Source organism: Mytilus edulis, chromosome 8 (assembly GCF_963676685.1).
Source record: "Mytilus edulis chromosome 8, xbMytEdul2.2, whole genome shotgun sequence".
Lineage (NCBI taxonomy): Eukaryota > Metazoa > Mollusca > Bivalvia > Mytilida > Mytilidae > Mytilus > Mytilus edulis.
In genome coordinates this window covers 80,474,989-80,493,093 of record NC_092351.1, presented here as the reverse complement: position 1 = coordinate 80,493,093, position 18,105 = coordinate 80,474,989, and the positions used below count along the sequence as shown (strand labels likewise).

At 31.8% G+C, this 18,105-nt stretch overlaps 2 protein-coding genes across 2 annotated transcripts; both read left to right on the top strand.

Annotated features, from left to right (window-relative positions):
* Window positions 1-211: 211 nt before the first annotated feature.
* On the top strand, window positions 212-10,124 carry LOC139486363 (uncharacterized). The gene is made up of 5 exons (XM_071271228.1): window positions 212-1,208; window positions 1,435-1,584; window positions 2,809-6,191; window positions 7,190-7,351; window positions 9,776-10,124. Exons 3-5 carry the CDS (start codon window positions 6,125-6,127, stop codon window positions 10,078-10,080), a joined length of 534 nt encoding a protein of 177 aa, XP_071127329.1. The 5' UTR covers window positions 212-1,208; window positions 1,435-1,584; window positions 2,809-6,124; the 3' UTR covers window positions 10,081-10,124.
* Window positions 10,125-14,191: 4,067 nt separating this feature from the next.
* LOC139486362 (uncharacterized) lies at window positions 14,192-16,962 on the top strand. The gene is made up of 3 exons (XM_071271227.1): window positions 14,192-14,352; window positions 15,136-15,294; window positions 16,637-16,962. The coding sequence occupies exons 1-3, from the start codon at window positions 14,304-14,306 to the stop codon at window positions 16,915-16,917; spliced, it is 489 nt and encodes a 162-aa protein (XP_071127328.1). The 5' UTR covers window positions 14,192-14,303; the 3' UTR covers window positions 16,918-16,962.
* The last annotated feature ends 1,143 nt before the right edge of the window (window positions 16,963-18,105 follow it).

Genomic DNA, 18,105 nt, shown 5'->3' with positions numbered 1-18,105 from the left:
AGTCCGAGTCCGATGTCAGAAGATGTAACCAAAGAAAATAAACAAAATAAACAAAATGACAATCTCGCTCGGACACACACTCCATAATCTAGTATATTATAAGAGCACAACTGTATCAATTTATTAATACCACTTACAAAGTACCATTCACTTTATTCTCTAATAAAATAGAGGAAACTCTATTTTATCTAATTTGATTTGTAGCGCACTTGTTGTCAACTGTGCACCGTGACTTCTGACAAGTCAATTATGTCATTTTATTCATTAGAATTTTTCATTAACTTAAACCTATTCTAAAGGCTTGTATACCTAACAAAAATAAATAACGCATCACATCGTAACATATATAAACTAGTTTCACATTTTTTATTTGTTTTTGCTACAAAATTATAGAAATCTAGTATATTCAAGTGATAGCCTTGAAATAAAAGCACAGGAAAAAATAATTTTTAGGGCAACAATTGGGTTAATGAGGGTAAATTTTAATATAAATTTCCTTTGGGAACAGTAAATCATCCAATTCAAACTTTATAAAATATTGCACACAGAGGAAATAATTGAATATAATTTAGAGAGCTCATTTCACATGTTTCACTAACACATTTAGGAAGCTTTGAATCTAGAAAAGGTATCAACGGTTAATGAATATGCTGACGTCACGACAATGGTTCAATGTATTATTATTTTATCTATGTACGTATTTCTCTGTCTTGAGCGTCTTGCGGTTATTTTGTAATGCAATCCTTTTAGGTTAATATTATCACTTTTCGTTTTCGATGTGTTTTGTCATTTGATTTTGCCATGTGAATAGGGACTTCCCGATTTGATTTTCCTCTGAGTTCAGTATTTTTGTGATTTAATTTTTTGTTTGTTTTGGATATAAATATTCATTTTTAATATTTTTGTTTTGTACATTTTAAACAGGTTGTTAAGTGTACCGAAAAACATGGGATAGTGATTTACTTGTTTACCTGTTAGTATGTTACGATATTTTTGAAGGATGGTACTTAAAAATATGACAACCTACCATCCTCAGCTATAGTTAGGTTTCCTGTGTACGCACTGAATCGCCATGTATATTAATAGTTTACAATAATGTACATTATAGAATAACTTAACACTGAATGTTGAACAGAACAAAATGAATTTATACCTAATTGTTATTTTCTTAATTGGACATTTAATGTATAGTTCAGTGCAGGCTAATGGTAAGATTTTTATCATTCATAACAGTTAGGTATATTTAATATAGATTAATATAGACCAAGATAGTCTTCATGCTTCTTGACAATCTGTATTTTTTTTATCAAACTTTAAATGCATTTATGGTAAAAATTAATATATTCTTTAATGATAAATATTCTTCTTTGACGGAGTAGTGAGTATATACAAAATGTAGTGACATATTATCAACTTTTTTATTTTATTTCACAGGAACTCGATGCATACAATGCATTGATATTATACATCAGTCCGCAAATGTTTCAACAGAATGTTCTACCAAAGAACCATTCACTTCCTGTGATAGTTCGACCAAAGGATGTGCTGATTTCAAAGGAACTGTCGCTTTAGGGACAATTCGAGGTGAATACATTAATCAATCATGTATTTAAAGTAACGAATGTATGGACGCGCTGTCAAATGAAAACACTTGTTAAAATGTACTTATAGCTTGTATTTCCAGTTAAATATTGTTTTATGATCATGCATAAGTCATGTTAATGTGGATATCAGCCGGATTTTTTGCTTTTATTTTGCATGTGTTCGTGTCGCTAACACCATATTATTCTGTGAAGTGTTATATATATTTTGATAGATAGATAGATACTTCATTCTCTAAACATTAAAAAAAGTTTACAGAGAAACATACAATATAGATACAAATACAATAGTTGAGGTAAACAAATACAGTCTTATCTTTTTGTCAAGGTGTTTGCAAATCTAAACGGCCTAGTTAGCCACAAAAGGTCAAATTGTATAACAACTGTATACGTGCAGTACGTTAACACGTTCAAGTAATATGACTAAAGTTTTGCTTAGATAATAATCGGATATCCGAAGACATTTTTATACACTTTTTATACCGTAGCCTTTGGCGGCAAACTATGCAGCTTTAGATATGCTCTCTTTTTTTCACACGTGACTTTTATTGTAAACATTGTTGAATTTTGAATTCACCTGCACCCTTCAATGTTTCTATTATGTTCATACAAATAAATAAAAATTATGGTTAATCGTTTTTTCAACAACAAACAAATAAATGTTGATGCTCGATCTTAAGATATGAATTGTATCTTAATGTGCTCTATACACTAATGTATGATAACTGTTAATAAGATGTTTTTTTTTCTTTCGCACTTAATGCGCATGACAATTACACATACATTGGTGAATAATTTCGAAACATGAGTAAACTATCACATGTTCCACCTGTTTTTAAATCTCGTAATATGACCCTCGGATGTAACACTTAATTATGATGATACACGAAGTAAGTGGTAAACAACGCGTTAACCTCAAGTACTTCATCTTATGTTCATAAGGTTAAAGTACACAACAGATTATTGAATACTTGAAACATATCAAGGGTTTTATAAGATTTTTGATTTGGCATTTTAAACTTCATTTAATAAAATTATGAAACCAAAACATAAGACATTTTAGTGGGCAAATTATTAAATAGCACTACATGGATAAAACCAGGGGATTCCGAATATCTGGTAAAAATCCATAAAATCAGAGGAGCGAACATCCTTACATCTTTAGTGAAAACCTCTTCAAATGTTGTGTTCCTTTTTATGTTTACAGCAACAGACAGTGTCACTGTAAGATTCCGCTACTGTTCATTAGATTCACGCACCACTTGCTACAATATCACTCAAACCACCAACTTTACAAATGAGCCATCTGGTATTATTCAAGCATTTATAAGAAGACTGCCAGTTCTTAGAAGTAAAGGAATTTTGTTAGGACAACCACAAGAGGCAGCTGGACAAATATGTATAAAAGGATTTTCATCACTCAATGGGAATAGCACGCTAATTCCAAATGTCATCTTTTTTATACTATCTTTCATATTTTCTTTGATGTGTATGAAATATTAAACAACCTACCGAATTAGAATGATGACCGATTCTGTACTTTCATGACTGACGACGTCTTCCAGGGCACACAGAATCATCACTATATTTGGTTGGGATATTGTTGCTCAGTCTTGTGTACTGTTTGTCTTTTCATCATTTTTCTGTATTGCCATGCATTGCATTGTTAATTTATTTTTTTCGACCTATGAGTTTGAATATTACTTTAATATATTTCGCCTGTCTTTTACAGAAGCTTTTCTATGATAAAACGATACTAGATAATGAATATAGTTACCAAAGGTACCACATACAGTTACAGTCTTTATTTTTAAGACATCGACAACTTAGGTTAGCTTCCTTGGAATGTTACGACACTATGCCATTTGCTTCTTGGTGGTCAAGAAATAGCAATTAAAGAAAACAAGTCCATTTGATTTCATTTTTCTTATATAATTGAAAAATGAATCTAGTTTTTTGGCAGTCAACATAACACTTGCAAACTATCAGTATACCAATCGCAGACCTGAATCAACCGGATTCCTCAAAATCCATTATACGAATTGATTTTTCACCTCTCTCGACTGCCATATGAAGGAAGCAAAAAAGTATACCGAAGGGAGATAGAAACTCATAAGTCGAACAAAAAACTAACAATGTCATTTGAAAAAAAAACATAAAAGACAAACAACAGAACACAAAACACAAAACACAAAGTTAACCAACTCAAACCATACAGAAGAGCAAGGGTCAACATCAGGTTCCTGACTTAGGACAGGTACAACATTGTACAAACAAATACAGTGGATTTAAAATTTAATAGACCTTCACCTAACCGAAAACAGTTGTGTTACATCACAACATAGAAAGGCACACTATAAAATACCAATTGAAATGGCTGAATTTAATCAAAAGATATATACAAGTAAACAAAACTCTAATATGACGACCTATTATCGTCAACTAGTATAATTAGAGTATATCTGATTTAGGCACATATACACAAAACTGGCTAATCCGCGTTACACCCAACCTAATTATACTACCAGGTAATCTCATTTTCGACATCAAAACCAACAGTTCTAAGAATCAGATCAAATATATGTATCTATATTCTTAAACAAAATAAACAAATCAGTCCATTTCAATTTAGTTTTCGTGGTAAAATTTCTTAAACCGAAATTCAGCGAAATGTTATCGTCTTTCCGTGGCAATGAAACAATGTTTCCGTAAAGAAAAACATCTAATGTAAACACTGGACGTTTTAAAAGCTCCTTTGTCGCACCAGAATGCAATGAAATTACATTAAAAGAACATATATAGTTGAAAAATATTATTTCGTTGTAACTCTATTGTTGAAATATATAATATTACTAATATTATCATATCAGGGTACAAGCGTAATAGCTAAAGCAGATCGTGTGTGTATAATTTTAACGGTTAACAAAATTACCGCATTTGCACTATTGGAATCGAAATAATTCATGAAAGCCGTAAATTTGTTTTCATTTAACGATGGTTTGGGCATTTATATTCGAATGTTACACTCGCTGTCGCTCGGAATAAAATGGCATCAGCTACTTATATTAAAAACAATTTCCCATTTTGTTTAAACATATTTTATTTTGAAGTGTCTAGAAGACATGTCGGAAGGATGTTAAATGTCGTGGTGCACTTACTACATGTATTTTAAAACATGTAAATGTAAATCAATTCTGAACTTGCAACAGTCGTACTAAATTATGAGCCAGATACCGAAGAATATCACCAGCCCAGCAGTCAGCACTCTTTTGCAGTAATAATATATCATAGCAATAGTTTGTTTGTGTTATTTAACAGTAAACAAAATATTAATAGCAATCATTGTCGTACGTCCGGGCTTGATACAGACATTGTCTTGTAGAAGATAGGGAATTGAACTTGGTTTTAAAGCCAGCTAAACATCTAACGTATATGACAGTCGCATAAAATTCCATTTCAGTAATACATGTATATTGACAACAAATCATACAGACATAATAGGTACAAATGTCAAAAAGAAGGGTACAGCATTGTGTAATAATCTTATTTACTATTGTAACAAACAAAAATGTCAACAAGAAAAACAGCAACAAATATAAAAGACAAGAGTATAACATTTTACCATAACACAACAACAATGACGGTATGTATAAATACCGATCCTGTCAAATGCTCATTGCCCAAATTTACTAAACAGGAATATAAAATATTCACAAAAACAAAGAAAATGATACTATAAAACATTATTAAATGATACACAACGTCAATATCTAGAATCTACACTTAAAGGCAATTGTATATTATTTGTGAAGTTGATACAGAATATTTATCAAAAAAGTCTTGGCAGCTTCCGATCAACTCTTTTAGAAAAGATAATGTTCATTCAGTTACAAAACAAAACAATTGTGAAAGGTTAAATATAATTAATCACATGTTGGGATATAATTTAAAAAAGGAAACATAACAAAAAAAAAAGTTCCAAGGAAATTGCAAAACAGAAAGTCACAAAACAAATAGCAAAATAAAAAGCTGAAACACATCTATGCTTAAGAGATTGGCTCTATTTTTTCAAAATGATTTTCGCATAATATTCAGTTTGCGTTCTTATATTTCGACACGTCTTTCTGTATGCGTTCACCATATAAAAACTGCTTTGTTCACGCATCGTTGGAAATATAATGCGACTGTCATACAAGTGAGAGGTTTACCTCTATAAAACTAGGGTCAATCCACCATTTTCAACATTTTGAAAAATGCCTGTACCAAGTGAGGAATATGACAGTTGTTGTCAATTCGTTTAATGTGTTTTATCATTTGATTTTGCCATTTGATTAGGAACTTTCCGTTTGAATTTTCCTCGGAGTTCAGTATTTTTGTGATTTTTCTTTTTATTACAAATTTGTATAAATGAATTATAAATGCGCAATTAAAAGAGCAACAACATTGACAAGACATATCCTGTGATTATTAACTTCCGGAATAAGTTTTTAACAAATACTACTTTACTTTTTAATTTGAGGAGAATGGCGTACTGTTGTTACATGTTGCTTATTATTGCATTTTTACTGTGTGGAGGACTGGCGGATGGTGGTAAGATTTAACTAACTGGTATAGTACATCCGGATGGCACCAGTAGATATAAGGGGATTCTAGGGGGTCGTTCCCATTTATGGAACTACATATATAATAAATGCATACGAGTATCACTCCATATGTTGGCTTCCTAGGGTACATCCCATTTTCAAAATCCTGGATCTCCACCTGAACCGCAGATACTGAGATTGGGTGACAACATAATTTTATATCTTTTATTTTTATTATTTCGGGATGATAAATTTTCCTGTATGTGTTATATTGCGGCATTAATATCTTTGAGAAAGTAAGTAATCGAGTTGAGAGTCTATATTGAGAAATGTATATCATGCAACAATTGGATTTAAAATATGTTGTCTTTGTTATAGGGGGTTTTCTTGTATTTGGAGCATTTATTCAAAGCGATTGTTTTTAAATTTTTCAATTGCGTTTTTTGAAATACTTTTTTTCTTTTGATATACCATATCAGATCATAACATTAAAAGTGGCGGATTCAGGAGGGTTTCGGGGATTGAAGATCCTCCCCTTTTGAAAATGGATGGATCCTTCTGTCCATAGTGGCGGATATTATGGTTTCCGGTGGTTGTACCCCTCTTTTGAAATATCAATGCATTTGAATGAAGACATATGGTTGGAACCCCCCCCCCCCCCCACCAAATTATCCTGCGTTGGGAAACCCCTTTTGAAAAGCGTCCTGTCCATATCATAGATAATTATAAGATCTGTAAACTTATATTTTTTTACTATGAGTGTTTATAATGCATATGGTAATTGTTGTTGGAAGCCCAAACAGGAAAAAGTACAAATGTATTCACAATGGCATGCCCTACAATTTAATCATAAAGCAATACAAAACTGGCATAATATGAAGTTGCTTTCAGACAAGCAATATTCAAAATCAGTTCTTCGTTGAATAAAAAGCAGCAATGAAAATCATTGTGGGATGGCAATATGAAACTAATAAGATTAATAAATTATGTGTTTTCCCATTTCAGCGATACAGTGTAAACAATGCGCTGACATAAAAAATATTACATCACCGATGAATGCAACAGACGACTTACCAACATGTCATTCTGCGTCACCGACACCGTGTAATGGTACAGCTTTTGGATGCGCTGAATTCAATGGGAAGGTGTCCTATGAAAATCTAAACGGTTGGTTAAGAGATTATTTACATTTGCACAGGTTGTACGATTACATGAAATACTGTAGTTATTAGCCATTTTGGCTATATTCATTTAAGTAACACAGGTCAAAATTATAGGTTGTGTCTGTTTAATATGTGACATTTTATTGACTTTAAAAATTTGCGGTAAAAAGAAAATGTTTATTTGATTAGTTTAATCGTAGCTCTTATAGTGTAATAGAAACTTTTTATGGAAGTGTATTCATTCCCAAAGGCACTTGGGTACAAGATCATAGATATGTACAAACAAACATGGTTTTTTTTCAAAAAAAATGAATAAATCTATTTTGGGTGTAACACGTCTTTTGATTGGCTAACGTTGTTTTGTTTATCAGCTCAAAGGCATAAGTTTGTCATGTGATCGTGACGTCATCAAAGTTTTTCATGATTTACTCTGGTTAAAAATGGAATTTAGAATTAATTATAAGAAATGACTTAATCCTTATTTTTGAATCAGTGTCATTCTATATCAATGTTTCATATGACTCTCAATTATTTGAATTTAGAAAGAAGCTAAATCTACAGGCGGCTTAAAATTAGAATATCTATAAAGTTTTAGTCATGATCGTGAAAAATCAAGAACCACATTTTTAAGATCGTGAAAAGGGTCGTGAAAGATCCGATGTTATATATTGTGCAACTTATTGAAAGTGTTCAAAACAATTTTCAAATGTGTGAAACTTTATTATCGTCTGGAAAAAAATTATGTCATTATTGTAAGTTAAAAATGTCTCATATGATATAAAAAATGTTTATGAACACTATGTATATCTATGAGAGGAAGATGTTTATGGTTTGTTTGTTTTTATCTAAAAGACGGAAACACTTTTGAAAAATCATTTTCTTTGGTCAAAAAAATATACAAGGTTTGAGAAATATCTTTTTGAGCTGGAATTTCAATGGAAAGTGATGATTGATTCCGGATATTTCCGATTTTTATTATCTGAAAATTTAAGGGAAATACGCTTAAAACTTAATTTTTCTTTGACAATGAACATATTATGGTTTTCATTTTTATGTGCCAGGATTTAAACAACAATTTATATATTAGATATTACACGGAATTTCAGATTGATTCCCATAGTCAAATTTTCGATTCAACATAGTTGAAAATATGAATAAATAGAAATTTAAAAAAAAAGAAGGCAGTGACTATTTTGCCAGCTCTGATTAAAATGTCATCCATTTAAAAATCTGAGATTTTATTCTCATGCATAAATGCAGTATTAGACTGTGACAGATTTTATAGAATTAACTTCAACTGCATGTTTTGATATAATTACTTTTCAACAAACGGATGCTCAATATTTTACTTTATAGTTCTTGTTATAAAATCTTTTTGACCGATAAATTGAATATTGTTAGATTTTTTTTAAATTTTATTTAACTACATTTATATCAGTTATTATTGAATTCTTATGACAGTGCATACTTTCGAAGTAATATTCAAAATAATTAAATTTCGCTTTTTACAAAAAACAGCAAAATAACAAGTTCACTTTATTGCTGTTGCCGGTAAAATATCCATTTCTATAGAAATAGCCTTCCTATGTAAATTTTAAAATTGTTTTTATGCACATTGAACGACAAATTTATGTGACGTATACAATTTTCTGACGTCAGACACTCAAATCAATGAATGTGTTCGTAGATAGTAGATGATTCTGTGTTCTGTAAAATTGTTCCTTTTAAAATTGTTATGCGATGATGACTGATGTACCCATATTTTGACTATTTTATTTATTGTGTCTGTTTAGTTAACGCATCAATGTAAATATATCGGAAATTGATGAGACTGTCATTAAAGTGAGAGGGTTAGCGCTATAGAACCAGGTTTAATCCACCATTTTCTACATTTGAAAATGCCTGTACCAAGTCGGGAATATGAGTTATTGTCCATTCGTTTTTTATGCGTTTTGTTATTTGATTTTGCCATGTGATTATGGACTTTCCGAATTGATTTTCCTCTTCTAAGTTCAGTATTTTTGTGATTTTACTTTCTACTTTGCTGGTTTCAATTGAGATATTTTAATCAGAGCTGGCGAAATATGATATATTCTATTTTGCCAAAGCCAGCAAAATAGTCCCTGTCTAACAAAATCACAAATTTGAAGAAGCACTTTTGGTTCTAGCATTGGACCGAAATACATTAAATGAAACATGATATTATCATTTGGCTTTTCAAAATCTAAAGGATTATAGGTAATTTTATTGTTCGTATACCAAAATGCAAAATAACGTTATGTCATTGGTTGCCTTTCCATTGTTTAGAACATTTTAAACAAATCAAAACGTTTAAGTGTGCGTTTTTGAAAATACTATCCAGAATGCATTAGATTCTGAATCGGTTAATTAAATATCAGTGGCCAAATTTCTAAATTATTTTTTGCAGGGACAACAAATGCGACCATTAAGTACCAATACTGTACAACAAATCGTCAAACAAGCTGCTACCGATATACAAACACAAATGTGATAAACAAAGGAAACAGTAGTATAAACGACACATCAGGGCTTTCGAATGCATTTTCGGAAGAAACGCTAGATCCAGCAAAACTAGGGTTTGGATTGGGACAACCTCAAGGTATAAATGGACGAGTCTGTACGCATGGTTTCCAGTCACCTGCAGTTGTAAGCGGACAGAATAAACTGTTCCCAAGTGTTGTCATTCTTTTATTGGCATTGATTTGTCATTAGGCTGTCATCTGTGAAAAAAATCTCAAATGAAACAATAAACCATATGTCTTTATATAAACTATTTTAACACAACTGGCATTATACACACGGAATGGAAAAATATTGTTATTATCATCCTTTTTTAGCAAAACTATATATAAAAAAAAAAAAAAAAAAAAAAAATGCGAATATTCAATCAAACAAAACATAATAAAGAGTTTGTTGTGCCTAAATTAACAGCCACATTTTGGTTTCACCTCTTTTTTACATGGCACTGGCTACGCTTACATGGAAATGAAACAATTATAAAAAATATTGTTCCATTGAAGACTAACTGCCGGTATACCCCTAGGGTTGGGTAAGGATCCGATTACATGGAAATGTAACAATACTTTTTGCGTCTACGGTTACATTGTGGTATTCTGGCAAAAGTGCACTTCAATGTACAATACATTTGTAAAACTTAAACCTTCTATAGTTGTGTTGCTAAATTGTTTTAGCCAATAAGAACAAAATAACGATCGCAAAATATCTGGACACTATAAATGAATATAGTTTCTGCCAGTTTCTACCTTTATTACCAGTTTAAACCTGTTGGTAAATGTTAACAATTACTTGTATTTTTAAGTTTTAACGGGGTTTTTTTCATGTCAGCTTCCAACAAACACATGCAACGAGAATAAAACATCGCAAAGTAAAAAACATTTTTCACCTGAATTATGACAGACATCGAAAAATACTTTTAACTTCAATAAGGGATATTGCAGATTGGAATGGAACAGTATGAAATATAGACGTGCACAATGATACATCATTCATCTGGCTGCTAAGAGTGGTTTACCATAACACGTCGGACTAAAATATGATCCCAAAACAACAAACTCTATTTGTAGAATCTTTCATTGTAAAAAATATTGTAGTCACTCTAAGTCTTGTAAAATAAAATAAAAAGTGTGACATGTGTGATGGTCATGGGGAAGAATGTTGACTCTTTTTCTCTATTTTTTTCGGTTTTGTTAGTTTTCTTTCTATTCTTTTATATTAACTTTAGTCCTCTTGAACGAATTTCCGAATCCAGCAATATATGTTGACCTGTGTTTAGCGCAAATATACGCTTGAAAAGAACAAAAATGAATATTTCAGGACTATAGAATTCCATATCAATACGTCGTATTACTCCAACTCTTAAATATAAGCGTTTAGTGATATCCATACATCTTTACAGTATGTGGTTCCTGTATAAAATACACAAACATTGAAACAATACCAAAATATAGATCTCTTTATTCTTCCCTTTAGTACTAAGAATTCCGAATGTAAAAAAGAAGATGTGGTATGATTGCCAAGGAGACAACTCTACACAAGAGACCAAAATGACAAAGAAATTAACAGTTATAGGTTACCTTACGACATTCAACAATGAGCAAACCCCATACCGCATAGTCAGCTATAAAAGGCCCCGAAATGACAATGTAAAACAATTCAAACGAGAAATTAATGGTCTTATTTATATAAGAATGTATGAAAAACAAATATGTTACACATAAACAAACGACAACCACTGAATTAAAGGCTCCATAATGGTTTAGTTAAAGTCATCTCTCTTAAATATTTACGTCAGTAATTATGATTTTGTTATTTTGCATTTATAGGATACCTATGTCACACATTACCGATATTCTAGGAGTTGAACTTACTAAACAGCCCTCTTTTTGTCTGTTTTAATTTCTCCGATTTTTGTTTTCCATATTTGAAAAGTGCAAGACTCTGTATAGTTGTTTTACTTACAAAGTTGTATAAACCATAAGTGGATTCTAAAAAATTCTCTAGAACTTCTAGATAATTTCAAACCACGATCTTCCACTGAAAGAAATTCTATCAAAACTTTTGATTTTTTGTACTTTTCTTACTTTTTATTGTTAGCATATTTGTAGAAATTGAAGTTAGACTTTTCAGAAAAATAAATACTTTGGGAACCTACTGTGTGCATCTCCTGGTTCCTAGAAGCTGGATCATTTGGCTTCACATTCATAGACAATAACTGTTACGGTCTTCAAATATCCGCTGTATTTGTACGAGGCTAAGAAATAGGTAAAATGCGAGCTTTTGCGAGCTATTGCTCCTGTTACGAACCGTGTTTGTTTGTGTTATGAAATACATAAATACTCACATTTTTTGCATTTATTTTCGATTTGAAATCCCTTGATGCCCGCGTAGTAATATTAAATTCACATATTCAGCTGAAGACGGGTTCTCAAAAAAAGAATTTTGAATGGTCCGCAATAATACATCGCTCAAGGTGAATAATTATCTGTTTTAACATAACAATTAATTAACAATAAATTAAGAAAAACCAGATGCTCCGCAGGGCGCAGCTTTATGCGACCGCAGAGTTCGAACCCTGAAAATTGGGGCAAGTATGGACACAACATTCAAGCTTGATACAGCTCTGAATTTGGATTGTGATTAAAAAGTTGACACAACACAGGTTTTTGACACATAATGAATGTGGTCTACGAACTTAAACATAAGAACTTTAAATATTTTAAAATAGACATTGCCTATTATGGTCCAATATTCAAAATCTATATACACGATAGATTCAGCATATCAAAGAACCCCAAAAATTCAATTTTTGATGAAATCAAATAAAGTTCAATTTTGGACCCTTTGGACCTTAATGTAGACCAATTTGAAAATGGGACCAAAAATTAAGAATCTACATACACAGTTAGATTCGGCATATCAAAGAACCCCAATTATTCGACCCTTTGGGCCCCTTATTCCTAAACCGTTGGGACCAAAACTCAAAAAATCAATCCCAACCTTCCTTTTATGGTCATAAACCTTGTGTTTAAATTTCATAGATTTCTATTTACTTATACTAAAGTTATGGTGCGAAAACCAAGAAAAATGCTTCTTTGGGCTCCTTTTGGCCCCTAATTCCTAAACTGTTGGGACCTCAACTCCCAAAACCAATCCCAACCTTCCTTTTGTGTTCATAAACCTTGTGTTTAAATTTCTTAGATTTCTATTTACTTTTACTAAAGTTATTGTGCGAAAACCAAGAATAATGCTTATTTGGGCCCTTTTTTGGCCCCTAATTCCTAAACTGTTGTGACCAAAACTCCCAAAATCAATCTTAACCTTCCTTTTATGGTCATAAACCTTGTGTTTAAAATTCATAGATTTCTATTCACTTATACTAAAGTTATAGTGCGAAAACCAAAAGTCTTCGGACGCCGACGACGGACGACGACGACGCCAACGTGATACCAATATACGATCAAAACTTTTCAATTTTTGCGGTCGTTTAAAAAACAAATAGCAAAACATTGTCCAATTTGAAACAGAAATGTACGAGTTGTCGTACGCTTCAGACTTGACAATCATTAAACATGCATACAGAATCATACACATTCAAGTTTTATCATCGTAGAAAAGACTGCTGTTCATGCGTTTATGTTATCAGAAAATTTGTGTAATTCGTATTGCTCTAAAAAAATGTTTGAAAACAAACAGAACGATTAACGTATTTGTTAATTCAACAATACGTCATTTGAATGCGACTGCAATACATATTCTGAGGTTTCACAGGTTCAATATTCAGTCCTACAGTGGGCGGAGCTTTCAAACGATATCTGTATAGTATACCGATACAACATAACGATATCTGTAGGGTTGTATCTAGATAGTAGGACACCCAATTGCAGGATAAAGATATTTATTTTTTTTCAAATTTTAAATATTTTTTACTGATAATCACCTGTTATATCAACCGTTAAGGAAACAACTAAGTGGGCTCCGATTTTTACAGTCTCATTTGTCGGGAGAAAGAATTCAGAACAAAACTCCCGTTACAAATAATTAACACCAATATTTATGAATATCATCTTTTTCTGTACAAACGTACATGTAATTATCATCTATCTATACATTTATACCTCACACTATATTTAATCATTTGAATAAAGAATTCATCCTATCTGGGGTTTTTTCTTATTATATACGTATACACTCATTGTCCTAAAATAACAACACATCTTTGCTATGTGAGCTGTAATTATATAAAAACTTAACAATTACTATAAATGTGTATAAGTGCATGAATCATAATAATACGCAAAATAAATAAAAAGAGCGACAACATCGACAAGAGATATCCCGTGATCATTACCTTCCTGAATAACATTTTAACACATATTACATATTTTTTTAATTTGAAGAGGACGGCATGCAGTAACATGTTGCTTATCCTTGCATTTGTACTATGTGGAGGACTGGAGGTTAATGGTAAGTATAGATTATCTGCACATTAAAACCTGGTGGCCGAGGCATATTTAGGGGGAGCAAGGGGACTAGCCACATGTATGGAACTTTATATATGATAAATGCATAGGCTTTTTTTTTAGAGTAGCACTCCTAATGTTGGCATTCTAGAGGCATTCATTTGTTTTTGAATCCTGGATGCGTACCTAGATGCTGAGATAGAATGACACTCTGATTTATCAACCTTTTACCTTTAATATATTGGGCTGGCACAATGATGATTCTAGTCTATTGCGGTAATTAAATCTTTGAGAAAACAAGTTTAAGAGGGCTTATATTTTATTTCTTTAAAGATTAGGCAAAATTTATATAAATTTCAATAAAAAATATTCAGAAAAGAATATATCATTCAACAATATATATTAGAATATAATGATAAATGTTGTCTTTTCTAACCGAGTTCCCTTGTGTTGTACCATTTACCTCGTCATTTTCTAATTCATTTTTTTCTAATAATAATATTATAAATAACTATTTATATAATTTTTAGACTTGAATGAAATTAATATGAATGTTGATAATACATATGGTTATTGTGTTTGGGACAAAAAGAAACAATTACTAATGTGATTCACAATTGCTTGTGCAATTGTATTAGAAAGAATTACAAGTCAGGCATAATTTTCAAAACAAGCAATATTTAAAATAAGTTCTTTGATGAATAAAAATAAATAGCAACGAAATTCATTATGGGATGGCAATATGAAGAAAAAAATAGAATTAAAAAATGTTTTTTTCCCATTTCAGCGGGACAATGTAAACAATGCGCTGACATAATACATACAACACCGATGAATTCAACTGAACAATTACCAACATGTGTTTCTGCGCCGCAGCCGACACCGTGTAATGGTACAGCTATTGGATGCGCAGAATTCAATGGGAATGTTTCCTTTGGATTGAAAGGTCGGTTGAAAGGTTATTTACATTTGAGCAGTGATTAATTAGTTTTACAATTATACAAAACACTTTTAATTAGTAATTAGCTACATATTTTGGATGCGCAGAATTCAATAGGAATGTTTCCTTTCAAATTTAAAAGTTTGGGTAAAAGGTCATTTACACTTGCGCAGTGATTAATAAGTTTTACGATTATACGAAATATTTTAGTAATTAGCTACTTTTATTTATTTTACACATAGCACAGTTGAAAAATGTAGATTGTTCATGTTCAATATGTTAAATTTTATTGATTTATAAAAAAAAAGGTTTTAATATATTTCATTTGTTCATTTGATCAGTATCCTTTGGTTGTAACAGTAATGATTTTTATGAAAGTGCAAGCATTCCCAAAGTGCACATGGGTACAGGATCATAGAAAATATCCCCATTACTATTAAAGAGTGAGGGGAGACAGGAACATCTTTACAAAAGTTCTACAAAAAGACCATTGATTAAATAAATATTTCATAAAGAAAGGTATGAAGCTGAATCAAGAAATTTTGTAAAGGATTTATGAAGTCCTCGAATATTTTGGGATGATTGATCACTTTTTGTCCAAAATCTATTTAGAACCTGCTAAAATCTTAGGATAAAAATGAATTTTAAACGAGAAGTGATGCGAAATTGTTATCAACAACAAAATCCTGACCATGTAATATCAAAGTTAGAAATTTTGCTCGCTAAACATTTTAAAGTAAATTGAATGATATAAAGGTGAGGTAAGCTTATTTGATTTTTTATATATTTTGAAACTGCAGTTTTCCTTCAGAAAAAAATGAAGCTCGTGCGTATAGAGATTTGTACTTTTAAACTGCAAATAATCATTCCTTTACTGAAACGGAAATGAAAACAAGTGAATAAAACAAATGACATGGTTTGTTTAAACTTTTATACCAATGCAGTTGAAGATATTCAGATTTTTACTTCAAACTGTGAAACTAGCTGATAATTATGAAATAAATTTAAAATGACAATCAATGTTTAATATACCTGATGAGTAGATAGATAGTTTGGTATACATATGTTTTATCACATATTATGATTTCATCTGTATGTGAAATTCTAACAACAATGTTTATATAGATACATCACGGAATTTCAAATTGAATCCCATAATCGAATTTTCTATAAAAAAAAGTTAAAATATGAATAAAAGGGGCTTTAAAAAATCACAAATTTGAAAAAATCTTTTGTTCTAGTAGTAGATCGAAATAGTTTACATTAAGTATGTGTAATATGTATTATAAATTATTTATCGGTTTAAAATTTTCTATCAACTATTTAATACAGCATAATTTTTTGGCAGGGACAACAAATGTGACTATAAAGTTCCAATACTGTTCAGCAAGAAACCAGATTATCTGCTACGATGTGAACATCCGAAATGTTAGAAACGAGTCATCGGGTCTTTTCAAGGCATTTTCGGAAGACGCACTAGATCCATCAAAACGAGGGTTTGGATTAGGACAAATTAAAGATATAGACGGAAAAATCTGTACGTCTGGTTTCCAGTCACCAGTTGTAAACGGACAGAATAAACTGTTCCCAAGTGTTGTCATCCTTGTATTGGCATTGCTTTGTCAATAGGCAATCGTATATGAACATTATTTCAAATAAAGCAATATAACTATATCCATTTATATTAGATTCGCGTACAAAAACTGGCAGTATTCACACAGAATGGGAAATTATATTCATATCATATTGTAACTATCATCCTTTTGAAAAGCAAAACTATTTAAAAAAATATTATATCTTTGCGATTATTTAATCAAACACAAAACCAAAAGAGTGAGGTCAAAATTAAAAGCCAAATTTTTGTTATCACATCTTTTTAACAATTCACTGAACACGATGCATGCTGCCCATTAAAGGGTCAATAAGTAAAGGTAACATACTGAAGAAAAAAATATCATGTAAAGACTCCACATGCACACACTTGGTATACGTGTATTACTCAGAGGTGCGTTGTACGCTGAAGTGTGATGGTCAAGCTGAAGTGTGATGGTCATGCTGAGGTGTGATGGTCACGCTGGTGTGATGGTCATGTTGAAGTGTGATGGCCATGTTGAAGTGTGATGGTCATGTTGAAGTGTGATGGTCATGTTGAAGTGTGATGGTCATGTTGAAGTGTGATGGTCATGCTGAAGTGTGATGGTCATGCTGAAGTGTGATGGTCATGTTGAAGTGTGATAGTCATGTTGAAGTGTGATGGTCATGTTGAAGTGTGATGGCCATGCTGAAGTGTGATGGTCATGTTGAAGTGTGATGGTCATGCTGAAGTGTGATGGCCATTTTGAAGTGTGGTGGTCATGTTGAAGTGTGATGGTCATGCTGAAGTGTGCTGGTCATGTTGAAGTGTGATGGTCATGTTGAAGTGTGATGGTCATGTTGAAGTGTGATGGTCATGTTGAAGTGTGATTGCCATGTTGAAGTGTGATGGTCATGCTGAAGTGTGATGGTCATGCTGAAGTGTGATGGTCATGTTGAAGTGTGATGGTCATGTTGAAGTGTGATGGTCATGCTTAAGTGTGATGGTCATGTTGAAGTGTGATTGTCATGCTGAAGTGTGATGGTCATGCTGAAGTGTGATGGTCATGCTGAAGTGTGATGGCCATGCTGAAGTGTGATGGTCATGTTGAAATGTGATGGCCATGCTGAAGTGTGTTGGTCATGCTGAAGTGTGATGGTCATGTTGAAGTGTGATGGTACTGTTGAAGTGTGATGGTCTTGCTGAAGTGTGATGGTCATGTTGAAGTGTGATGGCCATGCTGA